The sequence below is a fragment of the Nymphalis io genome, chromosome 19 (assembly GCF_905147045.1).
Source record: "Nymphalis io chromosome 19, ilAglIoxx1.1, whole genome shotgun sequence".
In the NCBI taxonomy this organism is placed as follows: domain Eukaryota; kingdom Metazoa; phylum Arthropoda; class Insecta; order Lepidoptera; family Nymphalidae; genus Nymphalis; species Nymphalis io.
This window is the reverse complement of record NC_065906.1, coordinates 288606-306875: the sequence shown is the minus strand read 5'-3', so window position 1 is coordinate 306875 and position 18270 is coordinate 288606. Positions and strand designations below refer to the sequence as shown.

The following is an 18270-nucleotide window of genomic DNA, read 5'->3' as shown; positions in this document are numbered from 1 at the left end:
GGTATAAGTAATTTTTGTATTTATCATACAGGGGCAGGAAGGAATTTAAAAAGGCAAAAATATCATGAATATTGGTTCAATTTTGCACCATAGCAAATTTGACTGTATTTCGGTGTTGTTCGGGTGTGGTTTAGACGTGAAAGCGTAAAAGACAGACAGAGTTACTTTCGCATTTATAATATTAGTATATATTAACAATTCTATCTTAGAAATAAGATGATTCTGGGCTATTACTACTAGACACTTCGCTCATTCAATTTATTAGAGTTTGCTCTTTCTATCTATTAAAGAAAATATATAAACCCACTAGGTAAGAATCGTATTCATCACGTCACCATTCGGCGCTTCGCCTCACGAGATATTTATGCGTGATGTGATCAAGTCCTAATCGACAAAATAATGAGCTTAATTTTGTGGCCATCACTATCAAATAGGGCTGTCGATGCGGTCGTTCGTCCATCCGCCACGCGCGCGCTCGTAAATAATTTTCACGCGTTTATCATTTTATTAGTTTTATTGCTGCAAATAACTGATTCTTTCAGCGAGTCATATGTTTCTTCAGACAAATGTTGACCACAGACTATATGTTCAATTTCTGCCATTTAATTTACGATTGTAAGCAAATTGCCGACAAAAATATTAATTGGCAATGCTTCGGAATTTATATTTCAAATTATGTTAAGAAAATATGAATGATGTCCGAAAACGTGAAATGTGTACAACATTTACGTATATTGTTACAAACAAACGACGCTTGGAGTCGGATTTAGTTTGAGGCGCTTTTTTTTAAGATCGACTTGTGCTGTTCATTTTGTTAGTTGTTTCTTTATGTTTGCCGATATATATATGACAACTGTGACATTTAGACATATTTTACACATAAAGGTCTGTCTTCAGTACTACCAGCGCTCTGGGCGAGATCGCTACGTCACCTCTGCATCCGATAACCAAGTCCATGCGTAAAATGTAAATTAAAATAAAACAAACGCAAAGAATGAAATTAATAGCAATTAGTTACTCTGGCAACCAAGCCGCCGCCCAACCGCACCTTACCATAACACTGCTACTGCGTACATATAGAATATATCAAAACCAAAAAAGATTTGATTCAAGTATTATTTTATTAGAAAAAAAATTAAAAGATAAGCTACTACCACAGCTTGATGTAGCGTCAACAGAAAAATGATATGATTATAAATAGCTGACATATCTGAGATTGAATATGCTGATCACATCAGATATCACATCTATCATTTAAAAAATCTTAATACTGATGCTCAAAATTGAGAAAATAATATATAAGGAGTTCACATTTTCGGCAGTTTCTCTATTATTTTCCAATGTAAACCTAACATAACTATTTCAGTAACACAATTCATAATTTAAAACCAAATCAAGTCCGTCCTTGTTAACGTTATCGTGTTTGAAATCCAGGTCTTTACGATCGATTTAACGACCCGAGCGCGACCAATCGCCAGCGCGCGCGCACTCTACCACTTTCCATTACATCTGTAATGCCACCATGTTGCCGATTTATAAGCTCACCGATATGAAATAATTACAAACGCGATTGATTTATTCATTATGATAAAAAAAAGTTTTCTAAACAAATATATACATATAGGTTGTAACTTTTAATTGTTTAGATAAGCATAATATCATTTATTTAGGTGCTTTAACATTCGGTATAATCGATATACAAGTATAGTATTGTATGTGTGTGTGTGTATCTGTGATATAACTAACTCTTGGTACTTATATTAATATGAATAATAAGTAATTATTTGGTTATTTCAATTGCTTATTATAAATATGACTAAATATTTTTTTTTAAGAATAATTTAAAATGTACAATACAATAAACTGAGATATGCGTTAGCGTTTTCAACTGTGACCTTACAGTGATCGCAATGATTGATCAATCAGAAGCAAGTGCTGCTTGTCTGGCCAGAGCTGGATACACAGATTATGCAGAAAGTTCTACTGCGCAACAATCAATATGGCTTATTTTACAGTATATTATTAATTCTTAAGAAATCACTATTTTTTATATTAATACTAGCAAAACCTGGCAGGCGCTGTGCTGTCTGACTATATATGTAACAAGGGCTTAACGCCATAAAAGATGATTTGCTGCAGCACGATTTTGTAGCGAGTTGCAATAAAGTGGTGAGCATAAATATCTTCGTCGTGAAAAAAATTATATACGTGCCGGGCCGTAATCATCGTATTGCTGACGAACTCTATTAATCTCAAACATATATGCGTAACAACCTGTGAATGTCCCACTGTTGGACTAAATGCCTCCTCTCCCTTTTTGTGGAGAAGTTTTGGAGCTTATTCCACAACGCTGCTCCAGTGCGGTTTGGTGGAATACACATGTGGCTGAATTTCAATGAAATTATACACATGCAGGTTTCCTCACGATGTTTTCCTTCACCGTAAAGCACGAGATGAATTATAATCACAAGCCGAGATGCCCCGGTGGTAAGAACGCGTAGTATTTTAGATTCAAACTGGGGCAAGCACCACTGAATTTTCATGTGTTAAATATATATAGTGAGCAGAAAACTGAAACTATATTTACATTTTAAATGTAATTAAATTTTTGTTTTCATTTACCGCTTTGAAATAAACAATCGTCGAAAAATTTTACAAAGAGATTTCAAATTGAAGCCAAAATCACAGACATTACGAGATAGTGTCTAAACGGAACTGCTATTTTTTTGATAAGAGTTGTACTTAAATTTCAAAATTAATCTTGTTCAATATATAAAGAAATATATATATATATATTAGATAAGACCGGTCAAGGAAAGTATTAATTCATTGACATTGAAGACACTTGACGTCGACTTCGACATTTTGACGTTTACGTCATCACAGCTGATTCCCAACCTTTATTGCTATGTACAAAAAGCTCAAAATAAAAAAAGATAAAACAAGACATTTGTCGTAGGCATTGACCTCTGTTTGTACTGGAATAAGGTTGATAATCGCGGGGAATCAGGTGAAGGGCTCTCGGGCCACACACGGCGACAGGCCGCCGACAAACGAGACCGCTACGCAAACACCGCTACTGCGGGTTGAGTACTTTGCCTGCGTTGATTGTCACTGCACTTCGAGATTGAATCCCCTCAGTGACCAACTATGTTAACCTCATTGTCTTCAATATAAAGAAGAAAAATATTTATTGTCAGGAAGCTGAAATTATAATAATTATATTCTTCGAATGATGGTTAAAGATCAGAAATCAATTTCATATATGTTATGTGCATTGTGCAAAAACTAAAAAATATTATGCATGTGTTCAATAATACATCACTGTTATTATGCTTTCAGATGTCACTATAATTCACGAATGAAATTCTTGAAAAATGAGGTGTAATCTTCAGCGTGACAGCGTATAGGGCAGGAACGTTTGCGAGCTGTCATTTAGCGACAGCTGCCCTTATTAACCCCTATAAACAGTGTCGAGTATTCCGAATCATAACTCATGTCTCGCTAATTATCGATATCCTGACACGTGCCAGCACTACGTTAAGGCCGCTCCACACGAAGCGACCAATCAGCGATGAATATTTTTTGACCTTTGTCATATTGATAAATTATAACATTTCTGTCAAAATAAAAACATTTGATAATATTTTTTTATAAATAGATTACACGTGCTGTGTACGTATGATAAAAACGTTATATTTTGTCTGAGCCAAGAAGTATCTAAGTAATAAATAAAAATATTGGATAAGTCAATTTATATCTCTTTATAAAGAGCCTTATTTAGAGGTCTGGAGGCCCCAGGGCAACAAAGTAGTGGGGCTCCTTAATTATCTTCTAAATCTATATATATGTATATAAGCGAAATACCACTCATCACGAGATCTCCTAAACTATCCGCCCGATTGACTTGAAATTTATCACAGTTTCCCCTTCCCCAACGTAGACGCTCACTAAGAACGGCTTTTACGCAAATCCAAAATACATTTTCCTTATTATCTACCCGTGCAAAGCCGGGACGATTAGCTAGTGATAATATAAAACAAAGTAGATCCGGGAGGCCTCATTCATACATGTATAAAAACGGTTATTCTCGAAATATATAAGTTTAAAAATTGTTTTGTATAAAAGTTGATGCTTTGCTTTAAGCGAATACAAAATTATACGCAAAGGCAATTAATTAAGGTATTTTTAATAAGTTGGACTGTAGAAAATGTATCGTATATAAAAATATATTGAAAACATTACTAGGATTAGAGTCATGCTAAATCAAAATATACTTAATCTTCATGTTACAGGACTAAATTAAATATAATGCTAAATTGATATAATTTCAGGAAATAATATGTGCCTATCGTATTAAATAATAAATGTGTATATCATTTAAAAGATACATGCATCAGAATAGGGAATCAGAATAGGAACTAAGTTGGGTTTAAGCATTTCAGTACTGAGGTAAGAAGTTAGTTCTTATAAAAGAGCACTTTTGTATGGAAATCAACGAAAACTAAGTCCATCCTTTATTTAGATTATTTATTTATTTAATACTTTATTGCACAATACATAACAGCAGTGCTGTAAGAACTCACTTCATTACTCGCCCGTGAAATATTGACAACCGATTTATGGTGATATACTATTTTAATGCGTGTATTCTTGTAAGTTATAATTATTATGGTCAATATCGCATTTTACTATCTTACACTTCACGACCGTTTTTTGCGGTGAGTTTCGATACAGATAACATAAGAGTAACAGAAAACATTTAATTAAGCAACAAATGGATATTGCAATATTAGATTACCTGCTCTTGTGTATATTATACATTTAGGTCAAGAAAATCATATAAATACCGAGTCGAATAAGATATTTTCGGGAAGATTATACTTATAAGGAATATTTAAAGATTAGCGATAGAGACGAATAAGGTAGGAAATTATAAAGATTAATGGTATCGTTAGCGCCACATAAGCCATTTTATTAAATCTCAATGACTTTAACTGGATTTCATTACTTCTATCAAAAGCGCTACAAGTAATACATATACCATGTGAAAGGGAAAATCCTGAGGAAAGTGTAGTAACGACATACGTGAAATGGCTAGTGGCGATTGGACAATGAAGGTCAGTCTCCGTGGCATGCTATACGAGAGACCTATGTCCAGCAGTGGACAAACCGGTGCTTATAATGATGATCATGTGCTCGTCATTCACTCACTGGTGGTAGGGCTTTGTGCAAGCTCGTCTGGGTAGGTACCACCCACTCATCAGATATTCTACCGCAAAACAGCAGTACTTGTTATTGTTGTGGTCCGGTTTGAAGGGTGAGTGAGCCAGTGTAATTACAGGCACAAGGGACATAACATCTTAGTTCCCAAGGTCGGTGGAGCATTGGCGATGTAAGCGATGATTAACATGTCTATAGGCATTGGTGATCACTTACCATCAGGTGGCCCATATGCTTGTCCGCCAACCTACACTATAAAAAAAAATTTCCCGACCCGTCCGAATTGACTTCTTTGTAAGTGCATTTCGTGATCCCGTTCTCTATAGACACGTATGAACGTAGAACATATCTGCGTAAGTATAAAATCCAAATATACTATACTCAAGTCGCCTCTTACAAAAACTTCATCGTCATTTTACAAGAGTAGGTATGTCATGTATAGATTATAACGAGAGTAATGTATATAGTAATGAATGCTTATTTGTCATCTAGTCAAGTCTAGTCGAGCCGTCCAGCACGAGATGATTTTTTTGTTATTATAATTCATCTCGTGCAGTGTTGGAGCAGCGTGGTGGAATAAGCTCCAAACTTTCTTCTCAAAAAGGGAGAGGAGGCCTTAGCTCAGCAGTGGAACATTCACAGGCTGTTACTGTTGTCATCTAGTTAATCTTATAGGAAATTATAATTTTACACATCCTATGCAAATATTGCACGCAGAAAACTGGTCACCGTATGGAACGGCCTCAAAGGTAAAGGTCAAAAGACTCGAGACCAATGGAGTGATGATTTTGTTTTTCAATCGTCTCAATTTCATACAATAATATCAATCAAATTATAATTAATTGAAATATATCTAAATTAAATTTTCCGTTTACGATTTATAATCGTTTATCAATGTCGCAAGATTATTTGCATCGAAACAAATTATAAAAAAATACACCAGTTTTTGGCACCAATAACGTTGGAAACAGTTAGTCGAACAAATTGTAAGATTTATGGGGAAGAATTTGATTTAAGGTTCTATTTTTAGACTCGCCCGACACGAGGATACAATTATAGGTACAGCTGGACCTTAACCTCGAAATATTTTACATTTTCTACATATTTCTTGCAAATATTTTATATTACTATTGGGCTAGAATGCGGAAGCGAGCTGTCACTAGTGTAGTGGGTGCTCAACGGCATCCCGAGAATGATAGCATAAGTTACGTGTAGTTGTAACCTTTATCCGTAGTCCGATATTTGTTAGTTAAATATAAATGTTTTTTTTAGTTACATTTTATAAGTATTTCATTAATGCTTTTATGAAAATTGTTAATGCAGTTCAAGAAACCAAAACTTAGATTGTTAAAAAAATATGTATAAAATATTTAAAATATAGAAGCCGATAAATAGAGATCCTTAACACATCCGACTACTATAAAATAGAACGAAAAGTTAACAATTCAATGGAGCAGACAGACCACGGTACATATATATTGATCGATAAAAGCAAATCCCAGTTGTTTGGAATCGGTAGCGGCTCTGTTTGTCGCCATTACGCTGTTGACTCAGCGCGCGCGCAGCTAATGCGTGTGCAAACATCGCCCGCGCCACTTGCGCACGCACTACAGTGGACCTTGCTCTTTGTACTCTTTGAAGAAATTAAACATTAATTTTATAATATAAAAAGGTCAAAAACTTTGACGGTATCACGTAAATATATTTTAAGTGGGTATAACCTCCATTTTTAACCTTACAATTTGTGCTGACCCCGATAAATCTGATAAAGCGTTCTACGCGATTCATATTCCGCCAATAACTAGTTAACGTTTAATATTTAAGAGAATGTGATGAAAGCAGAGAAAATGTTAATGTTGTGATTCGAATAGTCAATAGCGCAGTGGCTGCCGCTTAAAAGTTGAAGGTTTATGGTCGTCCCCGCTCTACGCAATTTGTACGCTTAATTTGAGCCCCCAGGCACTTTGAAATTTAAAGCCTCTCCATTCCGAATCGGTAAGAGTAAATTTATATTATTTTTGGTGACTGGCTTAGACCGGTGCCTCGTATGCCTACGCATTAAATCCGGGGCGGGGGTGAATAGGAATAATAATAATTCCTTAAAATGGACATTGCTATTAAAATAGAAACAAAAGATATCGAATCCACTGGTTATAGATGTTTTAATTGTTGTGTAATAATATACTATATATTATATTATTACATCAATTTATTGTAATATTGTAGCTAATTTGTTCTTAAATATTAGTTATCAGGCTTGATATTTTAATTAGATTATATTTTAATTAGATAACATCGATCTAATTACATTTCAATATATTCAACTGTCACATAAGAAGGTATTAATATTATTGGTAGGGCTTAGTGCAAGCTCGTCTGGGTAGGTACCACTCACTCATCAGATATTCTACCGCAAAACAGCAATACTTGATATTGTTGTGTTTCGGTTTGAAGGGTGAGTGAGCCAGTGTAATTACAGGCACAAGGGACATAAAATCTTAGTTCCCAATGTTGGTGGCGCATCGGCTATAAGCGATGGTTGACATTTCTTACAATGCCATCTTCCATAACATCAGGTGGCCCATATGGTCGTCCACCTTCCTATTCTATAAAAAAAAAAAAATGTAGTTACTATAACCATTTTAAGCTTAGTGCAGCGTGATATGTTACTTCATATCTTGTTACTAAGATTTAAGAAAATTTATATTATTCGTAGTCTTACTTCAATATAACGCCACATATAACGTGGTATAAAATGTATTTGTGGATATTTTTATTTCGGTAGCACTTACGTGCACGCTCTTTTGGAAAGCAAACTCAAACCAGGTCAGGAGGTGACGCGCCGGCTAGTGGACGGCGCTTCGGATAACACAGTCAATATTGATGGTGCCCTTGACATTTAATGCGTTTTATTTTTAAGTTAAATATAAAAAAATATCGTTTAGGACTTGAATTTAATAGTTGATGTTCAGTATAAGATAATTAACAATGACGTGGGGTCTGTTTGTTGCGTTGTTTATGTGTGTGTTTTGCAATTTTCATTTCAAGTAGAAGTGACGTATTTACAAGCTCGGACTTAAAGAGCCAGGGTGTCTAGGAACTTTTACATTTGAGGGCTTCCCATTCCTAATAATTTAGAGTTAAATTATAATATTGATTTTGTTAAGTGCGGTCCTACGACTGGTCGGGCTCCTAAGCCGGTGCCTTGCAGACATAGGCATAAATCCGTGGCTGTATATGTATGATAAATGTTGACACATTCCAAGCCATTTTACAAGCTTTTATTTAAGTTCACAAGTTAGTGCGTAGGGATGTCTGTCAAACCTGTTCCAACGAACTGATTGCGCTGGAAATTTGCACACACTTTTAGAGATACAATACAAACTCAAATACAAATTTCATTCATTTAATAAAAACTGTGGCTTAATATATTATTATAATATTTTAGCAATATACTCATATTGCTAAAAAGATTACTTATAACAAGATATATTAACATACAAGTGAGTATATAATTCTAAATCAAAAATAGCTACTGTACAAATCATGCCCGCGTAGAATGATAAGTATAGAGCATTTACCCTTTCAATTACAATACCGATCCTCTGAGCAAAAAAATGAACCAGATTAAAGATTATTTGTACTTTTTTTGCTTTAATGCATGTTATGTTTGAGCTAATAAGCAAGTAATTTAAGCTTTCATACAAAGCAAAGCGCTTAAATACGATTAGTTTACACAAAGAACAAATCGGCGACAGTTTTATTTACTTACTACATCTGAAACCGTAACGCTAACATGGTTTTTATTGTCTATGCATTAATGTTCATTATTCTATGGCAAGAAAGTTAAAATTCACGTCGCTGTCCAAACATTGACTCCGTAAACAAAACTAATTGACAGGAAATTGTAACATTATTCATTGTTTGGAGTTGTACTTAGTCTCGAGTCTAAAATTAATCCGTGTCTCGACACTGTAAATCTCGTCTCGCAAAGAATATATATTATATAATGTTATATATGTACATTATTGCATATTATGATATTGGAGTATGTTATAGAATATACACCAGTTAATGTAGATGGTACCGGATGGTAGCCAATGTAACTACAGGCAGAAAGGACATAACGTCTTAGATACCAAGTTGGTAGCGCACTGACTACATAAGAAATATTTAATATTTGTGCAATACTTAAAAAAAACCTCCTTTAACTTTTCGATTGCTGAGCTAAACCTTCTCCTGAGGATGCTTGGAGCTAATTTCCTCACAAATTGAGGTGAACATGATACATATCATACATCTTACTGGTGGTAGGGCTTTGTGCAAGCTCGTCTGGGTAGGTACCACCCACTCATCAAATATTCTACCGCAAAACAGCAATACTTGATATTGTTGTGTTCCGGTTTGAAGGGTGAGTGAGCCAGTGTAATTACAGGCACAAGGGACATAAAATCTTAGTTCCCAAGGTTGGTGCCGCATTGGATATGTAAGCGATGGTTGTCATTTCTTACAATGCTAATGTCTAAGAGCGTTGGTGACCACTTACCATCAGGTGGCCCATATGCTCGTCCGCCTTCCTATTCTATAAAAAAAAAAAAAAATATAGAAACACATGTGTCAGACTTTCGTCTATCTCATGCAGGTTTCGTCACGATGTTTTCTTTCAGCAGTAGGAGATAAATAAGAAACATAAATTATCGAGATAATCCAGTGATACCGCATTCCTCGGTTTTTGATCTTCTGCTCATTTTTATTTAAGTATACTCAATATTTCCAATATTGAGTATACTTAAATAATTTTCATTACTTACCAAGTAAGGGCTTACTTAAATAAATGCTAAGTTATTGTTGTTTTAAAATAGTTTTTACCACCAGTAGCCGCGTTGTGTTTGCTCTCGGAGCTTCTGCATGAACAAATAAAAAGTGCCGTCTGTGACGAGACGGACAAACAGACCCACGGTTTGTTTGTAGTCAACCGCTCCACGGGGAATGTTCTAATGTAAGAGTCGTTTCCTAATTTTATTTTAGACAATTACATTTATTCTTTGGGTTTTTTTCTTGTATTTGTATCTATACAGATGTGTCGTCCGCGCCTTATTTTTAATTTATAGTAATATTATTTTGATGTGCCTGCGTTTATTACCAGACAACATCACAATCTAAGTCGTAGAAGTCAAAAATATAAGACGGGCCGGTTGCCGTGGTCGGTAGATACTTGCCTATCACGCCCAAGGTTGTGGGTTCGATTCCCACTCAGGACAGACATTTGTGTGCATGAATATGTCTGTTTGTCCTGAGACTAGGTGTAATTATCTATATAAGTATGTATTTACAAAAGAAAAGTAGTATATGTAGTATATCAGTTGTCTGGTTTCCATGGTACAAGCTCTGCTTAGTTTGGGATCAGATGGCCGTTTGTGGATAATGTTCCAGGATATTATTATTATTAAAACTCTCCAGACTACTTCATAAACATATATCTATGGATTAGAAACTTGCAGTCTATGCTTGGCATAGACATAAACATAAATATTAAACATACCGCTTACATGTCGACTATGGGCAGATGTTAGGTACAGTTCACGTAGCTACTGATTAGCTTGCTTGTTAAATTATTCTAAACTAGTGTTTGCCCTTCCTCGGGGTTCAAGATTGCTTCATACCAGATTTCATCAAAATCGGTTCAGTGGTTTAGCCGTGAAAGCATAACAGATAAACAAATTTACTTCCTCTTTTATAAGATTAGTATAAATTTCTCATATATCTAAATATTTTTGATAACGACACCTTTGGAATATTTTTTTAACAAATTTACAAATTTTTGCCATCCAAGATAATCTGCCACAAGTGTATTCAACCAACCCGCATTGGAGCAGCGTAGTGGAATAAGCTCCAAACCTTCCCCTCAAAAGGGAGAGGAGGCCTTAGCTCAGCAGTGGGACATTAAAAGGCTGTACTGTACGATAATCTTAGTAAATCGGTATCCATTTGATTCATAGAAACTAGACAGACAGACGAGAGAGTACAAGTAGAGTGTTAATGCGGTGTAAAACAGACCTTAACAAAATTATTATGCCACAGGACAATCTTTTAGACGGCGTGTTTTTCTATAAATTTGTAATGTGTATTTTGATTTTTTTATATATTATAAAAATGACTACATAGCATAATTATTATAAATTGTTAATTTCAAAATTGTTGTTTTAAAGTAATTAAATATTTGTTGTAATTTTAGTACATTGATAAAAAAGCTACTTAAATATATAAATAAATAATAATAATAATAATAATAATATGATAAAGAACCAGCGTAATAAATTACATCGATATAGTTTTATAGAATAGGAATAGAATAGGAAGGTGGACGAGCATATGGACCATCTGATGGTAAGTGGTCACCAAACGCTCTTAGACATTGGCATTGTAAGAAATGTCAACCATCGCTTATAGCCAATGCGCCACCAACCTTGGGAACTAAGATTTTATGTCCCTTGTGCCTGTAATTACACTGGTTATGAATTGAATTCCTACATTGAATTACACAAAAAAAAATTAAACAATTTTAGTGATAAACGTTAGTTCAATGTATACAGAGATTTCTAATTAAATAAAATATTGATACGGCGCATAAACTATTTATTACCATGTTTAGTAATTAATGGTGGCTCGTGCGATAACTGCGCGTCACCGATAATAATTAAAAGGTTTTATCGATACTTTGACCACATTACATCACTATTATTCTTTATATATTCGTTTACAAAAATTGGTTAATTTATGGATTATAATAGTTCTTTGTTTTTTATATTTTTATTATTATATAATTATTATTTTTTAATTGGAGATTTAATTATGTTATTTAATATTATTATAATTAATCATATTTTATTTACAGACTACATTAGGACTGGTACATAAAAGTCTGTAATAAATATGTTTATGTTTAGGGAAAATTCTACTAGTTTATAGCGGGTAGTGGTTACGACACGTTCCCGATTCCATTCCGATCCAACTTCAATCGAATCGCAACTGTATCGTTCTGTTCGTAGAATTGGAGAACGGACAAACGGCAACGATAACGTTTCGATAAAGTGACAATCGAGTAGAATTGGCTTCAGGTTAAGTTTGCTTAGATACAGAATAATACAGGATACGCAGATGTGTTATGTCAAAGCCATTACAACGTAACGTCTTGACAAGGTAACGTCAACTAGAAAGCAATTTTAGTGATGATGAGAAAACAATGGAAAATCGATCGATATTTACTTCATAAACAGACACACATAAAACATAAGATGCAAAAAAAGAGCCGAGATGGCCCAGTGGTAAGAACGCGTGAATCTAAATGATGATCGTGGGTTCAAACTCGGGCAAGCACCAATGAATTTTTATGTGATTATAATTCATCTCGTGCTTTACGGTGAAGGAAAACATCGTGAGGAAACCATGTGACTAATGTCAATGAAATTCTGCCACATGTGTATTCCACCAACCCGCATTGGAGCAGCGTGGTGGAAGAAGCTCCAAAACATCTCCTCAAAAAAGAGGAGAGGAGGCTTTTAGCCCAGCAGTGAGACATTCACAGGCTGTTACGGTGTTACGGATTATTAAACCTTCATACAATACTATGCATTAAAAACGTCGTTTTAAATATAGAAATAAATACATAAATATTTGTCTATTTAAAATGGCAGCATGTAGCATTTTAGATGTAATTTTAATTTAATATTAATAAACTCTGGCATCAAAACAGAACAGCTGCTTATTCGAAAAAAAAAAACCGACACTCGATTCTACACGTCGATTAAAGTAGCAATGGTATCAAACAAACATAGATGGTAGGGCGTTTCGTACGTCTGGATGGGTACCACCTACTTTAATTTTTCTACCACCAAACATCAATGCTTTGTGTTGCTTTATTTCTGCTTGAAAAATGAATGAGCCAATGTAATTAAACATTATAAACAGGGGCATTACATTTTGAGATTTATATTTGTGGATGCATTGATTGTGATTTTGATTTGTCCATTGTCTTCACTTCCTATCAGGTTCATTCATTTCGTCATCTTCCTTTCTCGAAATGAGGTTCATGTGTACGTTGCTAGTTGCAAACAGTTACGATGGAAACGCGAGATTTTTCTATTATATTAATAATAGTATAACACTAGGGTCACGCGGACGAAACCGCAAGCGTGCACTAGTCCCATCCTCAGCGCCGATAGTCATCAAATCTTTCGTTTTTTTTTCTTTTTATCGCTTAATATACACATTGTAATGGTAGTGGTTTACATTGGTAGTGACGTTCGAACTATCGCTTATCGATAACCCTTGACGCCCTTTGAACCGCGATAAACTTTTCCATCTCGGTGCACACTGCGTTTGCGCTTGCGCAGGCTCAAAAAACAGGTATCGACACACATACAACTTTAACCGCGTTATTTATTTATAATTGCATTTTGACGAGTCTATTCTGGCATTGTTTGAATAGGAGATTAAAATTAATGTGTAATTTTTTGACAAACCATTCAACTCCCCGGAATTGCAAACAAACCATTTCTACAATTCTAAGTTGAATAAATAGATTTTAACTTTATATCACCATTTTAAACATGCAAAATACTAAGAAAAAGAAGAAAAAAAAGCCGAAATGGCCTAGTGGGTTGAAATTATGTCACATGTGTATTCTACCAACCCGGATTGGAGTAGCGTGGTGGAATAAGCTCCAAACCTTCTCCTCAAAAAGGGAGAGGAGGCCTTAGCCCAGCAGTGGGACATTAACAGGCTGTTACTGTACTGTACTGTACTAAGAATTTACGAAAATTGAGTCCAGCGCTATGACACGTTCCGTACAATCGGATATACTTTCATCTAGAGTATATCATGACAATTATCCTATCCTATTTTTCACGTAAATGATTCAAATTTTGCATTGCTTATTAATAATGTAATTTATTTTTTAAGGAATTATATTTATAATTACATAATCACGCGTCCAGTAGCTATAGTGTGTGAGATGTGTGCGTGGCGCTTGATAGGGTAGCAATCTGATCTTTAGATATTCTACCGCCAGACTAGAATGTCGTTAATGGATTATGTACCTGACTCATTCTGAATTATTAAATGAAAACTATGAAAATTAGAATTTCTTCAAATGATACCCAATCATCGTAATTAAATTAATCTTTTGATTATATAAATATATTATTCCATAACTCGTTTTGTTCTGTTTTTAGAGAACAATTGAATGCTTACTACTATGAAATCACTTTCATACGTATTTGCGACAGCACAATACAATATGTATATAAATTCCTTTGTTTTAAATTACATTGAATTGAAAGCTTTATAAGCATTACGTAGATTTTCTGTCTGTGTAAACAATAGTTGCAGATTTAGTTGTAGTATATGTTAAGTCAATGTTTTTTTTTACTTTTTTTATGTTTTATCGCAACGTATGCTCATTTGAATTAACTTTTCTTTTTCTCTTTTATCTCATACCTGCTTGTCACTATTGCACAATCAATAGCTATTGCTGTAGTTCGGTTTCAAGTATAAGTAACCTTAAAGTTCCGGACACAAGATACAGGACAATTAAGCCGCTACTGTTGTCAGAAGACACGGTAATTATAACAGACAACATGGTAACGTATTGGGGGTAACGTTAAGGTTTCGTCACACTTCCAATATACACAAATCAAATTCAATTATCAATATGAAATAGTATGTGTTTGTGTGTTCAAAATCGTGATTAAAAAAAAACCATAAGATCGAAGTGGTCAATTATTGATTTATTATTGTTAACAAATTAATAAATATGACAACAGTTGAAGGAACAATTTAACGGTTGACTAGCAGACGTATGAATGTCTTTTAGCGATGACCCGCGGCGACTCCACGCGGCATCTTATCAAGTTATCGACAGCACGTACGTCCCTAGAGGTTAGGAGTTAGGGCGGTCGATAAAATTAAGCGTATCTTACACGTGTTTCTTATATTGTTGAAGAATAAACATTATATAACGGGAATTTTGTGAATTTTAAGCCAGGTTCAAAGGTCAATACGTGTCTATTGGTAAAATAATCGTCATTTATAGCTGTCCAAATTTTCTATAATTGCTACGCAGCCTACTTGAAACAATTAAAAAAATGTGAAGATTTGTACTTAATTGAATTTTGTTTGTGAAGTCTTGTATAATATTATGTCGACTCGATCGGCAAACGAGGAGTTAGCGGCAGAGGAGGGGGCAGCGTGGTAACCAGTGGATAGTATAGGTATCTATAAATATTAAATAGTTTAATTTTTAATTATTGGTAAAATAGATTTGACATATTGAAATAGTCGTTTAACGATGACCTTTTCTCAAGTCATTAGTTTAGTTACTATCCTACTACCGGTTAAACACTGAAGGCATGCATCTGCTATTATCGCTAAAAACATCTTTAGAAATTGGAACCTAATTATAAAAGTAAGAGCCGTAAAAACTTTTAAATCACCGGGAAGGCACATGACTCTACTCCACTTGATGGTTAGTGGTAGTAGAGTCCAAGCGCCACAACGGCCAGTATAGTCGGAAAGAACGATCTGCACTAGGCGTTGCGGTCTTGCAGGCCCGCAAGATGCCTCTTCACGCCTCGTTTGAAGGAACACAGGTTATAAGTAGGAGACCTCGTGAGCTGATAAAGTATTCCATTTACTATTATATAGGTATGATAGGTCATGCTCATTATTTTCCAGCTTAGAAACGCTTAGCATTCCATAACTAATTATTATATTATGACAGGAAGCAGTCATACTCAATTCATGGAGATTTTTTTCAGAAATTCATATTAATTGATTAGCCTGATTGTTTTTTTTTAACAAAGACCGTGGTAAGACGAAAGGAAAAAGAAAATGCAAAATAAATAGACAATAATAATAATTACTCCTTCAAAAGGAGCTATTCGGCTTATTTACTGTTAGTCTGGTTTTGCTTGAATAAAGAACATTTTGATACAATACCTATATATCTATATATTAGGTATGTAATAACTGTATGTGTTAATTATTAGAGACATTATATATTAATATGCGATAAAACATAGCATTGCACATGCAAACTTGACAAAAATTATGAATTAATTATTCAATTTAGGTATTTACCTTTTAGTTAAAAATTTAAATTGTACTTGATTTTTTAAATATACGTTAATGACATAAAGAAGAAACTCCATCGCTTCAGTAGACCTATAAATTATTTCCTCCAAAAAAATTTGCAGAAACTAAATTTCTATTTTTCTCTCTAACCTTTTTGTTAAATATTCTTAATTAAATTTTGAATTTAAATAAACAAAAATCTTCAACCCTCAAATTTAAACAAAAAATGCAAATGCAAATGAAACGAAACAAATACAGATTAAATATAAATAATTGTAATACATTATGAAATAATTCGAGATAAGATTGACATAAATGATAATGAAGTTTTGATTTGTTGTTATTAGTGCTATTGTTAATATTTTACTTCTTTTTTATTGCTAATATTCAATTTATTAAATTAAATGAAATCTTAGCATAATGATTTTTACTTTTGCCAATTTCAGGTAATTTACAAAAAAATCTTTACGACCAATCAAAAATGAGAAATGACAGCTAAATTATTTTGTATGTTAGATGATCTTTTAAACTTAGTCGTTAAGTATCTTTTGCATTGCTGGTTCCATAATCTGATGTAAATTGCTACTATTTCTTTCAATCAATGTGATATATTATTCAATACAAAATTATATAGTTAAAAATAGAAGAATTAGTGTTTTTTTGGCAAATGGGCCACCTGATGTTAAGTGGTCACCACCGCCCATAGACATTAGCGATGTAAGAAATATTAATCATTCATCGCCAATGCGCCACCAACCTTGGGAACCTTCGTTCCCATTTGTCCCTTGTGCTTGTAGTTACACTGGCTTACTCATCTTTCAAATCGGAACGCAACAATAAGTATAACGATCAATGGGTGGTACATACGAACCCAACAGGTTTGTACAAAGTCCTATCACCAAAGAGGATATATAAATTAAATATACGTATACAGTTGATTAATGTAATTTCTTGGCAGATCTTTTCGGACCGACACATTCAGGATCGGTAGGACGAAACAAAGCGACAACGGTAACTTTAGCGTATAATTTTAATGTTTGATTTGAGCTGCTCGTCGTTTAATTTTGACGCAGTTTTTTTAAGGTTATTGTGAAAAAATGAATATTTTTATCAAAATATTAATTCTGTGATATGAAGTATAGTTGATTAGGTACCTATAAACAAGATTTTTTTGTTTACAAATTTTATGAGTATTTCTTTTATTTAGTGTTAAGTTGGTACCTTGCCTTTTGGGAAAATATTATAACTACCTGTATGATTAAAAAAAGATTTTATATTTTTAATACGTAAGTTACGAAACGAAGTAAGAGTTACATATGAATTATATTATACCTTTTAAATGTACTATAATTAATATTTATTCTTATTAAAATATCTAACACCAAGAAACAACAATACTGATGTTTGATACTCACTTATAAATAATTTGTGGCTTTTATTTGAACAAGAAAGCTTACAAAACTCACCGGTGTCCATCGCGTACCCGGCGGCGGCGGCCGCAGCGTGCAGCGCGCCGTACTCCTTACCGTCCATACCACCTAGCATCATCACTGCACTCACATACCCCGCACTACCACCCGATATCTACCTAATCTACCACCAGCACAATTAAGTTACACGTTCGCCGCGTATCACGCGAGTGTGACATGTGCGCGCGCGCAGCGACGCCGGCCGCCTGTGCGACTTGCCCCGCCCCCCGTCGCCATTGGTGCGAGACAGCCAATCGCCGCGCTCCATTTCAAACGCTTTCCTTTTTCCGTCTCGCCATCTATTCGAAGCGTGCTGATGCATCTCTGATCTGATAGATTAATATAGACTTTAAACCTTTAAGATAAAGTACTAATTGCGTTTAATGTTTTGTTTCCGCCGTGTCTGTTTTCCCGTCCGGTCGGCTGCGCACGGGCGGCGAGTGAG

At 34.4% G+C, this 18270-nt stretch overlaps 1 protein-coding gene across 2 annotated transcripts in view; it reads right to left on the bottom strand.

The window, feature by feature from the left end:
- The window catches only part of LOC126775838 (paired box protein Pax-1), a 32117-nt gene extending 14103 nt beyond the window's left edge, over positions 1-18014 (bottom strand). Inside the window, exon 1 of one of the 2 annotated variants that reach the window (XM_050497965.1) lies at positions 17814-18014. In XM_050497965.1, the coding sequence (XP_050353922.1) occupies positions 17814-17904 (91 nt within the window). In that variant the 5' untranslated portion in view covers positions 17905-18014. The remainder of the gene's footprint in view (positions 1-17813) is intronic. The other variant, XM_050497966.1, reaches the window with a different exon arrangement.
- Between the last annotated feature and the right edge of the window lie 256 nt (positions 18015-18270).